Below are 23,071 nucleotides of genomic sequence, written 5' to 3'. Positions count from 1 at the left end.
GAGGATGATTTCACTGAGCGTCTCTAAAGTAAACCTCCCCACCCCATATCCATGTTGTGTAGTACAGCTTATCATCAGCCGTCAGAGGAAGTTACAGGGCCAGGACAGCAGTGTAGCCAGAGTCCAACTCCACTCCGATCATGAGGTCATTGCTCTCATCCGTCCTACAGTGATGTTGTCATAGGAGATAAGCAAATTCCTAGCCAACTGACAAGACTGGAAGTGCATCAGGCTGCAAGCCTTCAGTGTGCTCGACACCCAGAAATGATCTAATAATATTTTTTTAATCAATGATTGTTTTTCTTTTCCCTGAGGTTACAGAATGAAGGCTTGTCTTGGACTTGATTTTGGCACATGTTATTGAAGGAATCACATGAACCAATAGCATTGCCTGAGTTGACCTGACTGGCTGTGTTTTGAAAGATCTTGTGAGGGATCTGGGTGCCAGCCAACCGAACCAGCTAGGTGTAAGTGATAAACCAAATGTGCAAGCTACATAGGTGGTCTAGCATGTTCTAAGGCACGTGTAAGCTCCCGTTTAACCTAATCACACAGCAGGTCACAGTTAATAGCATAGCAGCTCATTATACTATGTTAGTATGTTAACTGAATTAACCCTCTGTTAGCTGGTATAATTGCTATTCGTACCATTTCCACAGCCTGAAACATGAAGCTTAGATATATGCTTTTCTCTTGTTGTTCATAAGAGAGCCTGTGGCCAAATGCTATGTATATTTAGTAACTCAGCAAATAGACTATAGGATACGAGGGTAAAGGGGTCAGTGGCAAACATGGTGACCTCACCAACTGTCTTTTCATCAAGAACATCAACATTCTCTCCTGGCCAGGCGGGTTGTTGTTGTTTGATGGCTCCTCCACAGGTGTATCTCTGACAACGGAGCTGAGGGGGAGACAATGAGTTGATTGTGTCCAGGCACAGGGTCAATGTCCTGCTGTCTGTCCTCAGGCTAGTTGGCAGCATGTTTTAATGCCCTTCACCTACATAGGACTTCCTGTGTTCTTAGAAACAGCTTCTCTCTCCCATTTGGGACTTGCAGCTGACACACAGAATATAGTACATTGACAGATGGATATTATCGTACAGACCATAGTTCATTAATGGAAATAACTACAAATGACGACATGCAAAAACAAACTAGTCTATTTATTTCAGCAACTAAAATGGTTAACATGTTATCATAGCGAGGGAAATGTAAACTGATGATGGTTAGTGTGTTGTTTTCTTAATACTGCTTTCTAGTGAGTCTACCTTAAGAAACTCCTATTCTCAGAAGGGAACTGCTTCCATGGCAACCATTTTCAATCCTCTCCATTATCATATCATTTCGAGATGTACAGTCTGTAGTATTTTAAGCCTTATCTTTTAAACTATGGCAGGACCTATAGCTACGAGGACTCAAAGCACAGCAGTAGGGTATAATGTACTGTATATGTTGCACGACTGTGCAGACTCGGGACTTCCTAAAGCCTGAACATTTACAGTATCTATGAACAGTAGCTGAAGCAGCAGCGACTGATCATGAAGTTAGTTTTCCCCCCTGCAGAGAATCCCTTTAAAGTAGATTAAAGGGTTGTCCTTTATGCAATGGCACTTTCATTTGGTTAAGCTCAAATTTCATCCCCTCATAAGTAATTACAAATGTGGACTGAGATTTGAGTTAAGTGCGAGGGGTCTGTTGAGTATAAACCCTGCCAAAGTATCCAGGGCTAGATCTCATGTCTGTCACCTGTTCCCCATGCTGGAATACGTTAGAACCATGTTTATCCTCCTTCTACTCCTCTCAGTTGGACATTCTAACAAAACAATTCGCTATTTAATCTCTTCACTTTTCTGCTTCAGCTTTCTCGGACTCCTTTATCTCCAGCACGACTCCCACATGAGCAGCTTCACACGGTTATCGTGTGGCAGAACAGTGTTGCTCTTGTTGAGAATTACCAACAACACTGGGCTGTGTAGCCAGGCCCACGGATGTCAAAACAATTTATAGAATGCCTGGATTGTTCCTGTTTTACACAGTGTGGTTAAAGGGACGTGCCACAGCCACAGTTAGTCTAGTGGGTTTACAGTGCAGACAGAGAGTCTATTCTAGGTCTCGGTATATGAAGAGATTAACGTTGGAAATGGATGTGTCCCGCTGTCATACAGATGATTTTTTTTTTAAAACCTCTATAGCGTACAACGGTAGCTCAACATTAACCCTGGAAATGGACACGGGGGAGGGGATATCAATCCGTAATTACACCATCTCTCGAAAAGGGGGCTTAAATTCATCAGAACATATAAATAGCATTGATTCATTTCAAAATGTGTGGGTGTTTTAAAGTAGATCCTGCTGTTGCGAAGGCTGGGTTTCAACCACATGGATGTAAAACATGACAGGTCTGTATTTGGACCAACCCGGGGAAACACCCCCAGGTCACAGGGTCCCAGGTGGGATTGTCTGAGCCTGTCCCATGTGATTAGTGTGTTGATTTGGGGGACCCAGCTGCCAATGGGAGAACAGGCAAACAAGCTCTTTTTACAGTATAAATGGCTATGGTTTTACCAAGCTCTGCAGATGGGCAACCAAAGCTAATTACGGTATGTTGCAAGATAACCCATAGGTGTGGTTTCTGCTCTCTATAGCTGGCACTATCCCCATGAATTCAAACAGCAATGAACAATAAGTTTGGCATTGTTTACTGACACAAGAATACCCTCAGAAACAGACTACAATGCAATCTATTTTGACATTGATTTGTCATGACAATGCATTGTGGATACTGGATACCGTTGACATTAGCATATCAGAGAACACTTTGAACGTCAAGACAAAGAGAAACTAAAAGAACAGACATTGTGTTTAATTCCCATGTTAAGTTTATTGTGTAAATCAGTCTTTGACTCAACCGACAATAGAGAAGATTACTGAAGCTACAGTATCTAAATATATATTTGAGAAAATAATACTGTATTTGTGAGAGGACATGGTGTTTCTCCATTATATCTCTAACATACAATATATACAGATATTTCAATATTATACATATATACTGGTATATACACAGTCACAAAAGCATCACATCTGAAACTGGATTCATCTTGACCTGTGTAGCTAAACCTCATGAAATAAAATACATTCTTATTTCTGCTTATATAGGTGGATTTAAAAGAGTAGCGTTTCCCATAAACATACAGTACTGGTTCTTTAAAAAAGATATACTAATTGTGGTGGGTTATAACGGCACAACATAAAGGGGAGGTAAAGGACGATGGAATCTGTCCTTCGAAAACTAAGAATCACATTAAAGTGACGTGCCAAAGGTTTTGTATCATTTCAGCCAGTAGTTTTGAAAGTAGTGCTCGAGCCAAAACTGGTCCCTGAAAGTAGAAAAGAATTGGGTACCATGTCGTCCATTTCGCATGATATGTTAGGAATTTGTAAGTGCTTAACATCTCTGAATCTTTAACTGAGAATTTACTGTTCCCTATTTCTGTTCCTATTCCTATACGTTTTTTATTTCCTGGTGTTGTTGGTCGTACCTAAAGGTCGCACAACATTGCTTATAACTAACTTTACCATGCAAGAGCCAGAATCCTTTTCATTGGATGACATTTTCAGTGAACTCTACCATCATTCAACAACCCTGGAATGAAAATGAGCCAATTTAAGTCTAGATATAAGTCATTTGTTTGTTTCTGATAGTAGCAGGGCAGAACATGTGACATATCTGTCCCTCTGTTGCTCTACTGCTCAGAAAGAGCATTTCAACTGTCAGAAATTAGGACTTTGACTTTGAGCTTAAAATAATGATTAACAGGATGTGGACTCATTTTTTAGGATTCCTCAGCATGAAACTCAAAGGGTTTTGCTGATTTTTTAATTAAGTCAATACTTATCATCAGGTGGCCTGGATGGATACCCCAGCAGTAGCAACATGTTAAACAACGGGTTATAGCTTATCAATGTATTGTCTCTTTTAAATTGGAGATGACTAAACTGACCTTTTCAATTTAGCAACAAAAAGACTTCATAGCATCATTATCACATGCAATAACCACAACATGACAAGAGCGAAATGTGATTGACGTGTTCATTATTTAGCTCAATTATAAATAGGACATGTATTATATATAAACAGTCTTCCTCTTTAGTGGGAAGCAAGGTAGCAAAAACAGCTGTGCAGGTCACTTATGTGCCTCTAAGCAGCGTTTAGACATCACATAAACTGAGCCAAGGCAAATGTTCCCCACACAACGACTGGGTGTTGTGTGCAGCCGGTTAAGTGAGAGCATTCTAGGAGACAAGAGGTAAGTTGGCCATGCCTGAACCCTGAATAGAAGCTGTGTGGAGAATTCTCTCGGTAGTTCACATGATCCTATGTAATGTCGTAGGTTTGTGAAATTAAAACGAGGTACATGTATAGTAGTGTGTAAACTGCTGAGGGTGACGAGCAAGCAAAGGTTCTCTCTAGGTGCAAGACAGTGGAGGACAGAGGATGTGTCCATAATGGCACCCTATTTCCTATATAGTGCACTACTTTTAACAGGACACACAGGGCTCTGGTCAAATGTAATGCACCATGTAGGGAATAGGGTGCCATTTGAGACCCCTCCAGAGTTGTGGCCGAGGCTGGACAGGAACTCTTCAAATGAGACATGGCCTCAGGCCCCGGGGCACTGGGTGGTCTGACAGGGTCATAAACAGGTTGCATTCCACTTCCTACCTACTATCAGCTACATGCATTGTAGTAACATGCTGATTGACACATGAGATATGAAAACAATTGTTACTCCAATAGTATCACTCATTGTCAGTTTTGGTGTGCAGCGCAGTATCTCTACAGCCTGTGTTGGTGAATCACCCTGTGTGTATTAGGAGAAGAGACAACGCATTACAACGGCTTTGCGCCCCCAATCTAACAACCAAGTGTCCAAGTGACAAGCTTGCTAATGCACTTAGTGGTTTCTAATTGGTTCGTCCTCTCGCTACAGAACTGGACAAAGAAAGTCAAGTTCTAGAAAATCACTGAAAATTCCTAAGTTTCATTGAAAGTCAAGACTCCAGCCAGAGCGGCAGCAGTGGACCTGTGGCTGACTTCTAAGGCCACGTGTTGTGGGCTCTGTGGGGTCTGTGATAATAAGTGCAGCCTGGGTAAGAGGTTAGGGGTTAGTAAGGCCTGGCCCTGTCTCACGTCGCCACCTGCTGCACTGAGGAGTGTTCCTGAGGGCAGGATGTGCCCCTGCAGTTTAGCCTCTTTAGCAGCCGCTGCAGCTTGTGGGAGAAGTTCTTGTTCATCTGCCTGTACATGAGAGGCATGACGAAGCTACTGGAGAAGGCCAGCAGCTCCGACAGACACCTCAGGAAGAAGTCAATTGTGAACCGCTGTTTGTTGTTGCTGCCGTAGCTCCCCGGCGCCCCGGCTATAGTGTGTACCAGTAGAGTCATGTAGTACGGGGTCCATAGGACAAACTGCATGCAGACAGAGGCCAGCAGCAGCCGGTGGATAGAAGGGTCCAGCCGGGATGAGTCCTGGTCCAGCGGGGTGGACTCCTTCCTAATACGCAGGATGAGCACGAAAGCATACAGCACGGCCACGGCCGGAACCACGTAGCCGATGAACATCATGATGGCGTCCGCAGCCTCCTTGTTCTGCATCTTGGAGCACTCGATGATCTTGGTGGAGACGTGGTTGCACACGTAGAAGAGCAGCGAGGAGAAGCTGGTGAGCACGGCGCCGCCCCAGATGAAGCCGCACACGTGCTTGGTGTTGTACACGCTGGACATGTAGGTGCGCGGCAGCGCTCGCTCGATGTAGTAGTCCAGGCTGAGCAGCGTGGTGGAGTACATGATGACCAGGGAGGAGACGTTGAAGAGGATGAGCAGGGTGATGTAGATCTCATTGTTGTACTCCCACACAGGCCATCGTGTGAAGCTAGGGCCCAGCAGCGCCACAGGGGCCACCAGGTTGAGGACCAGGCCAGCGATGGCCATGTTGACGAAGTAGACGTCCGGCATGGTCATAGACATCTTATTGGAGAGGTGGACCACCACCAGCAGGGCGTTGTAGCAGAGCCCTATGGGGAAGCACACCATGAGGTAGAACAAGGAGAAGACGGAAAGGACGAGGCCAAAGTCCTGGCAGAGCCGGTGTTCGGGGCTGGAGTCCGTCTCATTGTAAGCCATACAGCTCCACATAGCTAGGGCTCTGAGAGAGGGCTGCACTGGTGCACTGGCCTGGCTGGAGACAGAGAGAGAGAGGAGAACAACATTAGTTAAGTTACCTTGTTTTTCATTACATAAACAAGTGCTGGTGTGTGGTCAAGTATTAACACTATTAACTGAAGATAAAATGTCCTCCACCCTCATTTGTCTCCCCCTCTCCTTCCTACTGTTTAAATTAAAATAACTCAAATATGAAGAGATAATGCGATTCCATTCTCTTTTAACCAATCTCATAATCCATCATGAAGAAGATCAGTAGATTGTGATTTCCCACATAGAAAAATATATTTAAAACAAACTAAACAATAGGCATGGGGTTTTTTCTCATTTCAAGGGTTTCCTTGAGACATGTTCTTAGGACTATATCTATGTTATTGGAGTCAGTCTTGTGGTTCTTTAAAAGTGCTACGCTGTGGAGAGAAGCAAGCAAGACCACTCACACACACACAGACACACACACACACGCTATTATGCCTGGGGTAACACCATTAATTCCACTTCATTGCATTTCACTGGCTGAATAAAAACTCCTCACAATATGTTTCACTGGTCAGCTCCAGCCTTAAAAAGCATTCTTTCTTTCTGCAGTGTTCAGGGCCTCTCCAGCCAGAGCAAGTGAATCCCTTGTTCTAATGGAAGAATAACATGCAGGGGCCAGGCTGCCTTCGGAGAGATGCCCTTGTTGCCCTCCAGATGAAGACCTCCCTCTTTACCATCGCCTGACTCTGCAGGCCGCTTGGCTTCTACTTCTTCCCATCCATGTCTCTTCCAAAGCATGAGCGCCTTCTGTTCAGGTTACTACACTGGCTTGTGTGTGTGTGTGTGTGTGTGTGCGAGCGAAAGAGAGGAACAGAGACGAGAGAGAGAGAGAGAGAGCGAGCGAGCGAAGGAGTTTGTGGGATGTTGCGGGGTGATGGGTAGATTTATAGACTGTGAAATGTGATGCAGCCCCCCTGCGCCTGGCCGGGCGGTCCCAGGGAGGGGTCAGTGTGGAATGGACTGAGCGTGATGTTGGAGTTCAGGGTAAGGTCAGAGAGAACGCCTGGGCACATGGAGGGGGGGGGGACGGCCTGACTGGGGATCAAGCCTGCTGCTCGGCGCAGTGAGAGGCTCTGCTCATTAAAACAGCAGTTACATAACTCTGCCTGCCGGAGTCTGAACTGGAACAACTCTGATCATATTAGTTCTGCTCAGGAAGAAGTGAAAGCATACGCTAACAAAAGAGCTTATGTCAGGAGGGAATGGAACACGGGGAGAATTCTCAACATTGTATTCAAGCTTGCTTGGACAGTTCATAATGAAAAACATAGAATCAATGACCAGATTCCCCTCAGAGAGACGTGGGGTTTGATGATTCGTAAAAGTTGGAGAGAAAATACGTTTTAATTTAAAAAAAGGTTGGATGAATCAACTGGTGCACAAGCAGCTCTCGTGCAAAGTAAGGAAGCATATTTACAAGCTCACGTTACATAGTGTTTACCTGGTGACCAGCCAGACTTCTACAAAATAACATTTCCAGACAATGTTTTGGAAACAGAGCAGACGGATGATTTTGTTTGCAAGAGGCTGAGAAGATACCACAGCCAGTAAAGAGAACATTCCTTCTTTCAATTACATAACCTCAGTTTTGGCCTGAGGACACACACACACACACACACACGGTTATTGACGCCCCACACTCACACAGAAACACTTTCACATATACGGCTGCTACTCTGTTTATTATCTATCCTGATTACCTAGATACTTTTACCCCTACCTACATGTACATATGACCTCAATTACCTCGTATCCCCAGCCATTGACTCGGTACCGGTACTCCTTGTATAAAGCCTCGTTACTGTCATTTTATTGTGTTACTACACTGCTCAAAAAGATAAAGGGAACACTTAAACAACACAATGTAACTCCAAATCAATTACACTTCTGTGAAATCAAACTGTCCAATTAGGAAGCAACACTGATTGACAATACATTTCACATGCTGTTGTGCAAATGGAATAGACAACAGGTGGAAATTATAGGCAATTAGCAAGACACCCCCAATAAAGTAGTGGATCTGCAGGTGTTGACCACAGACCACTTCTCAGTTCCTATGCTTCCTGGCTGATGTTTTGGTCACTTTTGAATGCTGGCGGTGCTTTCGCTCTAGTGGTAGCATGAGACAGAGTCTACAACCCACACAAGTGGCTCAGGTAGTGCAGCTCATCCAGGATGGCACATCAATGCGAACTGTGGCAAGAAGGTTTGCTGTGTCTGTCAGCGTAGTGTCCAGAGCATGGAGGCGCTACTAGGAGACAGGCCAGTACATCAGGAGACGTGGAGGAGGCCGTAGGAGGGCAACAACCCAGCAGCATGACCGCTACCTCCACCTTTGTGCAAGGAGGAGCACTGCCAGAGCCCTGCAAAATGACCTCCAGCAGGCCACAAATGTGCTCCAACGGTCAGACACAGACTCCATGAGGGTGGTATGAGGGCCCGACGTCCACAGGTGGGGGTTGTGCTTACAGCCCAACACTGTGCAGGACGTTTTTCATTTGCCAGAGAAAACCAAGATTGGCAAATTTGCCACTGGCGCCCTGTGCTCTTCACAGATGAAAGCAGGTTCACACTGAGCACATGTGACAGACGTGACAGTCTGGAGACGCCGTGGAGAACATTCTGCTGCCTGCAACATCCTCCAGCATGACCGGTTTGGCAGTGGGTCAGTCATGGTGTGGGGTGGCATTTCTTTGAGGGGCCGCAGAGGTAGCCTGACTGCCATTATGTACCGAGATGAGATCCTCAGAACCCTTGTGAGACCATATGCTGGTGCGATTGGCCCTGGGTTCCTCCTAATGCAAGACAATGCTAGACCTGATGTGGCTGGAGTGTGTCAGTAGTTCCTGCAAGAGGAAGGCATTGATGCTATGGACTGGCCCGCCCATTCCCCAGACCTGAATCCAATTGAGCACATCTGGGACATCATGTCTCGCTCCATCCACCAACGCCACGTTGCACCACAGACTGTCCAGGAGTTGGCAAATGCTTTAGTCCAGGTCTGGGATGAGATCCCTCAGGAGACCATCCGCCACCTCATCAGGAGCATGCCCAGTCGTTGTAGGGAGGTCATACAGGCACGTGGAGGCCACACACACTACTGAGCCTCATTTAGACTTGTTTTAAGGACATTACATCAAAGTTGGATCAGCCTGTAGTGTGGTTTTCCACTTTAATTTTGAGTGTGACTCCAAATCCACACCCTCCATGGGTTGATAAATTTGATTTCCATTGATAATTTGTGTGATTTTGTTGTCAGCACATTCAACTATGTAAAGAAAAAAGTATTTAATAAGAATATTTCATTCATTCAGATCTAGGATGTGTTATTTTAGTGTTCCCTTTATTTTGTTGAGCAGTGTATTTCCATGATGAATATTTTTTTTGCTAATCTTTTCTAACTTTTTAACTGTGTTGTTGGGAAAGGGCTTGTAAATAATAATGTCATTGTAAAATCTACACCTGTTGTAGTCGGCGCATACAAAAAAATACAATTAGATTTGACACACACACACACACACACACACACACACACACACACACACACACACACACACACACACACACACACACACAGTTCCTGTGTGCTCCTCCACACCTCTCCAGCTGGCTGTAAGGAGAGAACACTGCATGGAGGGACGTGCAGCAGGGGAGGAGGGGGGGGGTGTACGGTTACCCTTTCAAAAGCTCCCAGGTGCTTTCCTTTCCCAGAGACAGGTGAAATGGGGCTGCCACTGCCCCTTGTAAAAAACACTCTAAAGCTACCAGGTGACTCGTTTTCTGCTCCAGTTTAAAAGGGGTGGGGGAGGGCTCACCAAGACTAAAAGACAAAGGCATGTGAGTAACCCGTCTTTGGGAATAACACCCTGCCGTACTGAACAGGAAGAACAGGTGTGTATCTTGAGCTCTTAAACCCCTCTCCTCAAATCAAAGTTTATTGGACGTGTACACAGCTGAGCAGATGTTATAGTGGGTCCCTATAGTGGGTGCAGCAAAATGCTTGTGTTACTAGCTCCTAACATAACATACAGTATATGAATAAAAATCCAGTATACACTGAGTGTACAAAGCAATAAGCACACCTTCCTAATACTGAGTTGCACTCCAATGATTCCCACAGCTGTATCATGTTGGCTGGATGTCCTTTGGGTAATGGACCATTCTTGATACACACAGGAAACTGTTGAGCATGAAAAACCCAGCAGCGTTGCAGTTCTAGACACACTCAAACAGGTGCCTGGCACCTGCTACTATACTCCGTTCAAAGGCGCTTAAATATTTTGTCTTGCCCATTCACCCTCTGAATGGCACACACACAATCCATGTCTCAATTGTCTCAAGGATTAAAACATCCTTATTTTAACTCCTTCTACACTGATTGAAGTGGATTTAACAAGTGACATCAATAAGGGATCATAGCTTTCACCTGGATTCACCTGGTCAGTCTATGTTAAGGAAAGAGCAGGTCCTAATGTTTTGTACACTCTGTGTATAATTAAGCAATAAGGCCAAAGGGAGTATGGTACATGGCCAATATACAAAGTCTAAGGGCCGTTCTTTCGCATGACGCAACGCAGAGTGCCTGGATACTGCCACGCCCTGATCTGTTCCACCAGTCCCTGTGCTTGTCTCCACCCCCTCCAGGTGTAGCTTATTATTCCTGGTGTATTTATCCCTGTCTCTCTGTGCCAGTTCGTCTTGTTTGTCAAGTCAACCAGCATTTTTGTGTCTCAGCTCCTGCTTTTTCCAGTCTCTCTTCTCTCTCCCTCCTGGTTTTGACCCTTGCCTGTCCTGACTCTGAGCCTGCCTGACCACTCTGCCTGCCCCTGACCTCGAGCCTGCCTGTCTTGTACCGTTTGGACTCTGACCTGGTTTATGAACTCTCGCCTGTACCCGACCTCCCTTTTGCTATAATAAATATCGGATCTCAACCATCCTGCATTTCGGTCTCGCCTTGTGCCTTTATAGATACAGCCCTTAGCCGTGGTTTATTGGCCATATACAACAAACCCAAGGTGCCTTATTGCTATTATAAACTGGTTACCAACGTTTAGTCAAACCTGTGGTATACCACGGCTGTCAGCCAATCAGCATTCAGGGCTCGAACCACCCAGTTTATAATCCAATATATAAATATGATTTTTTTTTCACTAGGCAAGTCAGTTAAGAACAAATTCTTATTTTCAATGACTGCCTAGGAACAGTGGGTTAACTGCCTTGTTCAGGGGCAGAACGACAGATTGTCAACTCCGGGATTTGATCTAGCAACCTTCCGGTTACTGGCCCAACGCTCTAACCACTAGGCTACCTGACACCCCTGAATCCAGTATGTAAATACGCAGTGTGTATAAACGGTGTAACAAAAGTGCAATGTACAGAAGGACATTGCAGAATGAGCAATGTGAAGAATACAGTATATGAATACACAGTGTGAAAAACATTAAATGTCTATATATTCATGGGACAGCAGTGTTGGCTGTGTGAGTCTTCCCAGAGACCTGGACAGTGTGTTTAATAATGAACACAGCAGCCTAATGGGATGTGGAATTGTGTGTGAACAATCAAAAGGCACAGCACACAGTGTGCTTGAGACGTAAATCGCCCTTTTATGTCAAACTGTCATCCCCTCTTAATTGTTTTCATTTGATTTATTTCACCTTTATTTAAAACAGGTAGGCTAGTTGAGAACAAGTTCTCATTTATTAACTGCCACCTGGCCAAGATAAAGCAAAGCAGTGCGACACAGACAACAACACAGAGTTACACATGGAGTAAACAAACATACAATCAATAGTACAGTAGAAAAAGTCAATATACAATGTGTGCAAATGAGGTAGGACAAGGCAATAAATAGGCCATAATGGCAAATAATGACAATCTAGCAATTAAGTGATAGATTGAGTGATAGATGTGCAGAAGATGAGTGTGCAAGTAGAGATACTGGGGTGCAAAGGAGCAAAATAAATAAAATATATAACAATATGGTGATGAGGTAGTTGGATGGGCTATTTACAGATGAGCTATGTACAGGTGCAGTGAACCGTGAGCTGTGAGGGAAATATGAGTCTCCAGCTTCAGTGATTTTTGCACTTATTTCCAGTCATTGGCAGCAGAGAACTGGAAGGAGAGGCGGCCGAAGGAGAAATTGGCTTTGGGGGTGACCAGTGAAATATACCTGCTGGATCGCGTGCTACGGGTGGTTGCTCCTATGGTGACCAGTGAGCTGAGATAAGGCGGGGCTTTACCTAGCAAAGACTTATAGATGACCTGGAGCCAGTGGGTTTGGCGACGAATATGAAGCGAGGGCCAGCCAACGAGAGCCTACAGGTCGCAGTGGTGGGTAGTATCAAAACACAACTCATTTCTTTTTGTATTCCAGTACACTCGTCGTGTTGCAATAGACTGCAGTGCTTCTCTGTAAAGCTCTTTTCATTCAGCGGTTTTCCAGAACCTTTTCTCTCTCAAGAGACCATGACAGAACTTGGACTGGGATGGTAGACACATTCCTAAGGGTGTGAAAAAAAGTGAGCTACGCCGCTGACGCTTCCCTGACAGTAACAGGCACGTCAACACAACAGGGCATCCCATAGACGCTTTCTCCACTATACAAGGGCACCTGGTTGAGATGGGAAAATGTCATTTACAGGACACCTGGTTGAATTGTAAGAAGCCTTCGGTCAACAGTATGTCACAAAACCCTACTATGACTGTGGTATTACACTAGCCTGGTCCAATATTGTATGCTGTAACCATCGAAGTTAACCACAACACATTTCGTATGGGAACGCCAAGATATTACACCCGACCTGATCCAAGACAATCTGCTCATTTCACTCATCTTCAAGGTTCAACGTGGTTCGTTTAATATGACCAGAAGTAGAAAAGTAGAAACTCTGCTTTGGCAAGTCCCCTCCCTCCAGACCGGGTGTTCAGGGATACAGATGGGTTTGATATCTCAGGGATTTTGATGTGAATAGCGTGACATGCTGTGATAGGCTCACACCCCTCACTTCCCCTCTGGAACGTACAGCTATTTCTCAGAATCGCCTGAATGACGTCACATGAGAGCACATGTATGTCTGTAATCGTGTTTGATAGCTGGAGCAAGAGCAGCCTTCTGGAAGGATCATACTTCACAATTGGAGACTTACTTTCAGATGTTGTTCAAACTAACAACAGAGCATTCAATCAACTCTGAATCTAACCACAATTAGATTAGGCCAAAATTGCATACAAGCTCATATCATACAAGCAATTTCCTCTGCTCAAAAATCGAGCTATTCTCCCAAACAGGATAACACTGGCATCGCGTCTGGTTTCACACCGATTGTCCTCGTTGCACTTCGTTTGAGGAGAGGCTAGGAGGGAACACACATTAACATTTCAGAACGATGAGAGAGCACGTTACTGTTTCATGAATAATTCCACCTGTGAAAGTCCTTCAGCTCTCATGAATAGCTCCCTTTGATATGCTCACCTGCTTTCGCTTCCCTCAGAGTAGCATAACAAGCAAGGGGAGCGTCGTGTGATTCGTGTTAAGGTGCCCGCTCTGGTGAGCCGCAGGCATAGGGTTTGTTATATACCATAAACGCTCCACAGTGTAAAACCTGTTGCATTTTCACTCATTATAATTAATGGCCTAGAGCAACTTTGTTACACAATCACAGCAAAATGATGAGCAAGACTATACATTCTGATGTTGTATGTCATGTGGCTTCTCTTACTACTTCAGTGCAAAAAAAAATATATATATATATTTACAATATTGGGGTAAATAGTTCTGTTCATTTTGTCTGACGCACTCTATTCTACTGACTTTATTCCACACCATCACCTTTCTGTTGCTTTCTGTTGATAGGCTGGCTGAGATTAAGGACCGGCTGGACTGTGTACTATAAATGCTCGACAAGAGACTAGAGGAGATAAAGAACAGTGATCAACCTCAGTCTAAAAGGGTGACCTCTGACGTCTTGAATTCCTGTAAACACTATTTCAGTTGTTTGGACAGCACTCGGTGAAGCGATTGAAGGAAGACAACGTTGATGACGATATGGGAAAATGTGATATGTCTCTTACGTAATCCAGTAGAAACATGTCAGCTACACACTTGGAAAAACCCACCCGAGTGCTTCCCCTAGTTCTCATATATGGGAATGCTGCTACTAAAAAAAGCATGAATTCATAAAATAATACAGTATTATTAGAATTTCAGCCTATCCAGGTGGGATGGAGTTTTTGGGCCACTGCATATGACATCACAATTGGATCTGATTATTCTGACCAATATTTTATTTGCATATGTATCCTCCTACTTTGAAGGGGTAAGCGGGAAGGCTCTAGTGCAGGGGTATTTAACTCTTACCCTACAAGGTCCAGAGCCTGATGATTTTCTGTTCTACCTGAAAATGTATTACACCCACCTGTTGTCCCAGATCTAAATCGGTGCCTGATTTAAAGGGGAACAATTAAGAAAAAAAGCAGTGGAACTGGCTTCGAGGTCCAGAGTTGAGTTCGAGGGCTCTAGAGTCTAGATCACACGTGCCAAGCTCATTCCACGGAGGGCCGAGTGTATGGGTGTTTCCGCTCCTCCCTTGTACTTGATTGATGAATTAAGGTTACTGATTAGTCAGGAACTCCTCTCAGCTGGTTGTCTAGGTCTTGATTGAAAGGATACATTTTTTTTTTTACCCGCAGACACTCGACCCTCGGTGGAATGAGTTTGACACCCCTGGTCTAGAAGATCCTATCCGCCAATCAGAGCTGTGTATGTAAATATATTTACATTTGTATCAACACGACCACACGATCAGGCTGAGCATTTCAATGGAAAAAGGAGGCTTAAGGAAATTTAAATTTAAATGTTAAAATAAAAACACGCACAGTGATCTATTAGACATACAGTAATGATTTAAGAATACAATTAAAAAGACTGCATGGGGGCAGTTTTAATGTAGAATAGGGGGAAAATAATCATAGGAATCTGTGAATATTTTCCAAAATATATGTTTTAACACTGTAATTACCACCACTGAGACTTTTAACGAGTAGCAAGTGTATCTATAGCATAAACACAATTTAATGCATTACTTACCAATTAAGTAACAACAACATGATGGTATCAGTATATTGAGTAATATGGAAGTTGCATATCAGTAGGCTACTATATCAAGGTATGCCAAAGCACAGCCAAAATTCCCTTCCCAAATGACTTGTAAATACACACTGAAAAAACATGGAAAGTGTGTAGTTGGTTGCAGTGCAAGTACTTTTCGAAAACCAGTCATCTGTGAGAGCATGGCCTGTCAGTCTTCTGGAACATCGCCTATAGTTTCCCACGACTTACTTGTAAAATGGCTCATGTGAAGTTCATAGGAGCATATCCAATTAGGTTACAAACAAAAGCTAACAGTCTATGTTCTCAGGAAATGAATGCATGGATACATTTTTCAACCATTTTCCATCTTAAAAAATAGGCATAAGAAATTACTTTGATTTCTGGTCAAACAGAATGAAAAGAGGTCAGAAAACATTACCAGAGAAAGTCTTAAAAGGAATACATCAAAACACGATAATGTTTAAGTAAATACCTCTGACAACTAATATCAATATTTAGTTTTGTAGAAATTGTTTGACTTCTGTAACTTTTACCAAAAACCCACATACAGTGGGGCAAAAAAGTATTTAGTCAGCCACCAATTGTGCAAGTTCTCCCACTTAAAAAAGATGAGAGAGGCCTGTAATTTTCATCGTAGGTACACTTCAACTATGACAGACAAAATTAGAAAAAATAATTCTCCAGAAAATCACATTGTTGGATTTTTAATGAATTTATTTGCAAAATATGGTGGAAAATAAGTATTTGGTCATCTACAAACAAGCACGATTTCTGGCTCTCACAGACCTGTAACGTCTTCTTTAAGAGGCTCCTCTGTCCTCCACTCGTTACCTGTATTAATGGCACCTGTTTGAAATTGTTATCAGTATAAAAGACACCTGTCCACAACCTCAAAGTCACACTTCAAACTCCACTATGGCCAAGACCAAAGAGCTGTCAAAGGACACCAGAAACAAAATTGTAGACCTGCACCAGGCTGGGAAGACTGACTCTGCAATAGTTAAGCAGCTTGGTTTGAAGAAATCAATTGTGGGAGCAATTATTAGGAAATGGAAGACATACAAGACCACTGATAATCTCCCTCGATCTGGGGCTCCACGCAAGATCTCACCCCGTGGGGTCAAAATGATCACAAGAACAGTGAGCAAAAATCCTAGAACCACACACCTAGTGAATGACCTGCAGAGAGCTGGGACCAAAGTAACAAAGCCTACCATCAGTAACACACTACGCCGCCAGGGACTCAAATCCTGCAGTGCCAGACGTGTCCCCCTGCTTAAGCCAGTACATGTCCAGGCCCGTCTGAAGTTTGCTAGAGAGCATTTGAGTGATCCAGAAGAAGATTGGGAGAATTGCATCTGACCATATGACACCAAAATATAACTTTTTGGTAAAAACTCAACTCGTCGTGTTTGGAGGACAAAGAATGCTGAGTTGCATCCAAAGAACACTATACCTACTGTGAAGCATGGGGGTGGAAACATCATGCTTTGGGGCTGTTTTTCTGCAAAGGGACCAGGACGAATGATCCGTGTAAAGGAAAGAATGAATGGGGCCATGTATCGTGAGATTTTAAGTAAAAACCTCCTTCCATCAGCAAGGGCATTGAAGATGAAACGTGTCTGGGTCTTTCAGCATGACAATGATCCCAAACACACCGCCCGGGCAACGAAGGAGTGGCTTCGTAAGAAGCATTTCAAGGTCCTGGAGTGGCCTAGCCAGTCTCCAGATCTCAACCCCAAAGAAAATCTTTGGAGGGAGTTGAAAGTCCGTGTTGCCCAGCAACAGCCCCAAAACATCACTGCTCTAGAGGAAATCTGCATGGAGGAATGGGGCAAAATACCAGCAACAGTGTGTGAAAACCTTGTGAAGACTTACAGAAAACGTTTGACCTCTGTCATTGCCAACAAAGGGTATATAACAAAGTATTGAGATAAAGTTTTGTTATTGACCAAATACTTATTTTCCACCATAATTTGCAAATAAATTCATTAAAAATCCTACAATGTGATTTTCTGGATTTTTCCCCCCTCATTTTTTCTGCCATAGTTGAAGTGTAGCTATGATGAAAATTACAGGCCTCTCATCTTTTTAAGTGGGAGAACTTGCACAATTGGTGGCTGTCTAAATACTTTTTTGCCCCACTGTATCTTAAAGATATATTTTTATTTATCACCCTCATGAGGATGAAGGATAATGAAAGTTAGCACATGTAACAAGTAAAGGTAGACCTACCAATTAATGTTTATAACTGATATACATTTTTATTTATTAAAACTTTGAATTCTATCACCAAATCAATAACAGAATTGGGAAAAATCAGTAACAGAATTACTGTAATTGAATTGGCTACAATGGGAAATCATAGTAGGCACAAATCAGAGTTGGGTCATCTGCTATTGTCCACCCTTCCACTGGCATACTGTTATGTTCAGCTCATTCTTTCTCTTTCTGTTGTCTGGTAATCAAAGCGAGAGTGTGAAAACAGTCTGGACAACCCCTCCAGCTCTCTGCCTCTCTCTTCTCGCTCTTGCCAGTTAATGTTACTTCTCCCGGCTCTTACTGACACCTTACCCATGAGCCCCCTCTCTTTCCATTTACTGTAACCAGCATCCGCGCTGGCCATCGCTTGGCCATCGCTTGATTCTAATGAACTCTACCCCCAAACAAGACCAAATTTGGTCCAGACCAAATCTGAACTAATCACAGGCGTCTATGTTTCAACTTTGGACAGCACAGTACAGTAAGAGTACCAATGTCCAATGTCTGTAGGAGCGACTGGCCGCATCGTGGCCACACACACCACAATCTGGAGCCCTATATGTGTGAATTCAGGATTCTAACAGTTAATGGCATTGGTACCTCTGTACTCTACTGTGCTGTACTGTGAAACATATACATCTAGGATTGGTTGAAATTTGGTCCGGTCCAGAACAACACAATTTGGTCTTGTTTGGGTGCAGAGTTTATGAGAATAATAGCTATTGTGTAGAATAATACCCCAAAATGAAAAGGAGGATATAGCATATTTCTACCTTTGTGTACCTATTCAGGATACATCACCATGAAGATAATGATATATCCATAATTATGCCTTTCTATGTAGTACAGATCAGGGACCCATGATGTAATTACGTTACTGTAATTCTGTTACAGGGTGCAAATTCACATCACTTACTGTAGTTCAATAACCAAAACATATTTTTTCAAAGTCAAAGTGTCATATTATAACTGACACCCCATTATTGCTGCATCTTTGCATCCTAATTCAGAGCAGATATTTAACAGAGTTTTGGGAAACGTGGTCGCATTAAAAACTGAGGGAGATTTTACTGTTACCAAACTTTGCACCTGCACCATTCTTCCAGTAAATGTGTTTTTGTTCAATTTTCTGTGTACATTTTTCAAAGTAGTCCTGGTGCATATACATATGCAAATACATTCATTAAAAATCCTACAATGTGATTTTCTGGATTTTTTTTCTAATTTTGTCTGTCATAGTTGAAGTGTACCTATGATGAAAATTACAGGCCTCTCTCATCTTTTTAAGTAGGAGAACTTGCACAATTGGTGGCTGACTAAATACTTTTTTGCCCCACTGTAGTTGTATGGTTATACTTTGAAATCAGTGGCTTTTGTTTGGCATACATTTTAAAGTGAAGAAATCTGAGTCTGAACATCATTCTATTACGTGGAATCTCCCTTGAAGCAATAGATCCATAATTACACTTTATTACCATGCTGAGTCACAGGTGGACTTTAACAACATGATCTGAGTGCATCTCGTATTATTCTGTACAGAAATCTGAGACACTCCATTTGGTATGATACGTTACGTTTCGTACGGTATGTATAAATTTGTGGATGTCATCATCCATTTCGTATGCTATATTACAAATCACAATTCGTATGATATGTTACGAATTGCAATTCATACAATATGTAAGGAATTTTGCTAAATGTACATGTTACAAACTAACAAAACATGTATGATATGTGACGAATTCCAATTTGTTGTGGCTAACGATGGCTAGGTGGCTAATGCTAACGTTAGCTAGCACTAGGGGTTAGGAGTTAGGTGGAAGGGTTAGCAAAAATATGTACGTTTAGGGGACGGGTTAGCTAACATGCTAAGTACCTGCAAAGTAGCTAAAAAGTAGTAAGTAGTTACAAAGTTGCTAATTAGCTCAAATGCTAAAGTATTCAGTCATGAGATTCGGACACGGAACCTTTGGGTTGCTAGACATTCACGTTATACACCTACCCATCCACTCTGACCAACCAACCTCTACATTTTTTGCCTTAAGTAATCTTCTATCTTATGTAACCATACTCTAACCATATCTACAAAATTATGTGGACACCCTTTCAAATTACTGGATTCGACTATTTCAGCCACACCCATTGCCGATAGGTGTATAAAATTGAGCACACAGCCATGCAGTCTCCATTGACAGAGGAACGGACTTACTGAAGAGCTTAGTGACTTTTAACGTGGTACAGTCATAGGGTGTCACCTTTCCAAGAAGTTACATTTCTGCCCTGCTAGAGCTGCGCCAGACAACTGTAAGTGATGTTATTGTGAAGTGGAAACATCTAGGAGCAACAATGGCTCAGCCACGAAGTGGTAAACCACACAAGCTCACAGAATGGGATCGTGGAGGGCTGTAGAGTGCACCACGCAAAATTAATCTGTCCTCGGTTGCAATACTCACTACCGAGTTCCAAACTGCCTCTGAAAGCAACGTCAGCACAATAACTGTTCGAGCTTCATGAAATGGGTTTCCTTGGCCGAGCAGCCACACACAAGCCTAATATCACCATGACCAATGCAAAGCGTCAGCTGGAGTGGTGCAAAGCACCCCGCCATTGGACTCTCAAGCAGTGTGAACGTGTTCTCTGGAGTGACGAATCACGCTTCACCATCTGGCAGTCCGACAGACAAATCTGGGTTTGGCGAAGGAGAACGCTACCTACCCCAATGTATAGCGCCACCTGTAAAGTTTGGTGGTTGGAGTAATAATGGTCTGGGGCTGTTTTTCATGGTTCGGGCTAGGCCCCTTCGTTCCAGTAAAGGGAAATCTTAACCCTACAGCATACAATGACATTCTAAGCGAGTTCTGTACTTCCCACTTTGTGGCAACAGATTGGGGAAGGCCCTTTCCTGTGTCAACATGATAATTCCTGCATGCACAAAGTGAGGTCCATACAGAAATGGTTTGTTGAGATCAGTGTGAAAGAACTTGACTGGTCTGCACAGAGCCCTGACCTCAACCCCATCAAACACCTTTGGTATGAATTGGAACACCAACTGCGAGCCAGGCCTAATCACCCAACATCAGTGCCCGACCTCACTAATGCTCTTGTGGCTGAATAGAAGAAGTCCCTGTAGCAATGTTCTAACATCTAGTGGAAAGTCTTCCCAGAAGAGTGGAGACTGTTTTAGCAGCAAAGGGGGGAGCAACTCCCTACTAATGTCCATGATTTTGGAATGAGATGTTCAACGAGCAGGTGTTCACATACTTTTGGTCATGCAGTTTATCGTACTCATTTGAGTGTCCCGGATTTACATTTACTATGTCTAGTCTATGAGACCAGGCTGACTTTAACGGTACGTTCATGTAAAATGTTCATACGTTTGTAAATTACATCGTCCTTCAAATCAATGTTGTTGATGATGATAGACACAGTATGATCTACCTATGTATGAATTAGATTGCTGGTAATAGGGTATTTAGTGATTACGAAACCTATTTATTTGTGCAAGTGTTTCCAGAAACATTAAAGCACATAAATGCTTCTGAGTTCTGTGATCACTGCAAATCAGTCAATTAAATGTTGGCTATCAAATCAAATGTTATATGAACACATGTATGTATGTATGTATGTATGTATGTATGTATGTATGTATGTATGTATGTATGTATGTATGTATGGGTTAGTGTTAATTTAGACAAAGTATTTAAAAGTCAGCTGTGTGTTTCTGTTTCATAAAGCTGTTAAACGATTACTTTTTCGTAACTTGTTGAACTGACTAATGCCATACATCCTGCTAAACTAAAAGCAATGTATCATTATATCGGTTACAGAATCTAGACTCGCGGATAAATTGCATCCATTTGCTTGTAACCTATTCGGCGCCGGTTTGCTATGGGTGCTACGGACCATTGGGAGCTAAGCGAGGAGAACTGTCATCTATAGTTGATAAAACTATAGATGACATAACACCTGCGAGGCTATTGTTGACCACTACATTCAAACACACGCTATATTCTATCATAGCCTACCTATTTATTCTACAGCCAAATTAAACAGTAAAGTCAATGCTTTCGTCCGAACATAGATAGGAAATGTGTTTGCGTGGAAGTCAATATGCAGTCTGCTGAAAAAAATGATACAAACATTTTAGGAAAACTCACCAGAAAAGTACAGATTTTGCACGGCGACAAGTCTACGGAGGCATCGGGTTTTGCTGTACTTCCACTGACATTTCTCTGTAATTACATGTGGTGTTGACTTGTAACAAACGTCGTATCCTCTTCTATTCGGAAGAAGAAGAAAATACAGAAACGGTATAGTTAGATCTATTACTTTTTGCGTAGTTACTTAGGCTACTGCCACCGTTTCTAGTCTGACGAGGTTTGTTCTCGAAAGGGGAGGACGTTGACAACTTACTACGAATTGAGTGGTACTGAACCCTACAGTGTATACACACGTGACCCTCCCCCACAGTCTCCTTCGTTTCGTCGATGAGGCCCGACTCGCCCTCGACGCACTCATTGGACGAAGCAGATCAGAGGGGGAGTTAGAGGGACTCTCAACAACATACCCCGCTTTTACGTGCGCAAAACACCCGGTCATAGCGAGGGAGCCTGACAGCAGTTTTAGGCCAGTAAATAAATGTATGCCGTTAAATGCAGAAAGAGTTGTTTGGAAAATCAGTTTTACTTTGAGTTTGCGGTTATCAGTGTTCTGTTTCTTTGTTTTTCTCAGTCAATAATAGCCCACTATTCACTGTACTTGTGAAAATTGGCTGTCTTCAAAGTGCTTGTATGCAATGTATATCACAATCACCTGCTTCTAATTTAAATCTGACAACTCCAAACGGATGCAGCTCTAATTCTGGAAGTAGAAATGTAGCTAGTAATAAACAGAAATTGTGATTATGCATGATGTAACAGGATTATATCTGGACATGGAATGCCTGTATCAGATAACTGGAGCGAAGGCTATTTTTATCCTCTAATCTTTCACACCTCATCTCTGTGTTTTCATTTGGCAGTGTTTACATAAATAGATTTACCAAATCTGCATGAAATGCTAATAATATTGGTGGGATGAACTGCCCTGTGGTCTGTTTGTCAACTGTCTGGTATGAAGTGATTGGTGTTTGACAGGAGAGGGTTGTGGGTTTGGGGTAAGTTTGTGTGTTGTCCCTGTCATGTCCCAGAGAGGCAGGTCTAACTTAACCCTAACTGGAGAAATCCCGGAATCAGACAAATCTACCCTGATCTACCACTGGTCTGGACTGGTGGACTGGGCAGGCAGAGGTCTAACAGCCGTCTCTGCTTACTTTAACTGAGAGGGGTAAATCGTACGTAATACAAACAGGTACTGATGAACAGCATTTTCTTAATAAGCATATACTCAAATGAACAAGAAGGATGTTCTGTTAGTTATAGCAACATGT

At 43.0% G+C, this 23,071-nt stretch overlaps 1 protein-coding gene across 2 annotated transcripts; it reads right to left on the bottom strand.

Annotated features, from left to right (window-relative positions):
• Positions 1–2,863: 2,863 nt before the first annotated feature.
• On the bottom strand, positions 2,864–22,171 carry gpr146 (G protein-coupled receptor 146). Of its 2 annotated transcripts, none has more exons than XM_035747497.2 (2): positions 21,801–22,171; positions 2,864–6,243 (listed from the first exon to the last, which is right to left on the bottom strand). In XM_035747497.2, the coding sequence occupies exon 2, from the start codon at positions 6,198–6,200 to the stop codon at positions 5,193–5,195; it is 1,008 nt and encodes a 335-aa protein (XP_035603390.2). In that variant the 5' UTR covers positions 6,201–6,243; positions 21,801–22,171; the 3' UTR covers positions 2,864–5,192. The 2 variants fall into 2 exon arrangements, with proteins under 2 accessions (XP_035603390.2, XP_035603391.2); XM_035747498.2 differs by lacking the exon at positions 21,801–22,171 and adding an exon at positions 6,763–7,122.
• Positions 22,172–23,071: the final 900 nt, after the last annotated feature.

The sequence above is a fragment of the Oncorhynchus keta genome, chromosome 5 (genome assembly GCF_023373465.1).
Source record: "Oncorhynchus keta strain PuntledgeMale-10-30-2019 chromosome 5, Oket_V2, whole genome shotgun sequence".
Taxonomy (NCBI): domain Eukaryota; kingdom Metazoa; phylum Chordata; class Actinopteri; order Salmoniformes; family Salmonidae; genus Oncorhynchus; species Oncorhynchus keta.
The sequence above is the reverse complement of the archived record's forward strand: the minus strand, read 5'-3'. Positions and strand labels throughout refer to the sequence as shown.

Coding starts and splice junctions, on each gene's coding strand:
- gpr146 (XM_035747497.2), bottom strand. CDS start 6,200: ATGTGGAGCTGTATGGCTTACAATGAGACGGACTCCAGCCCCGAACAC.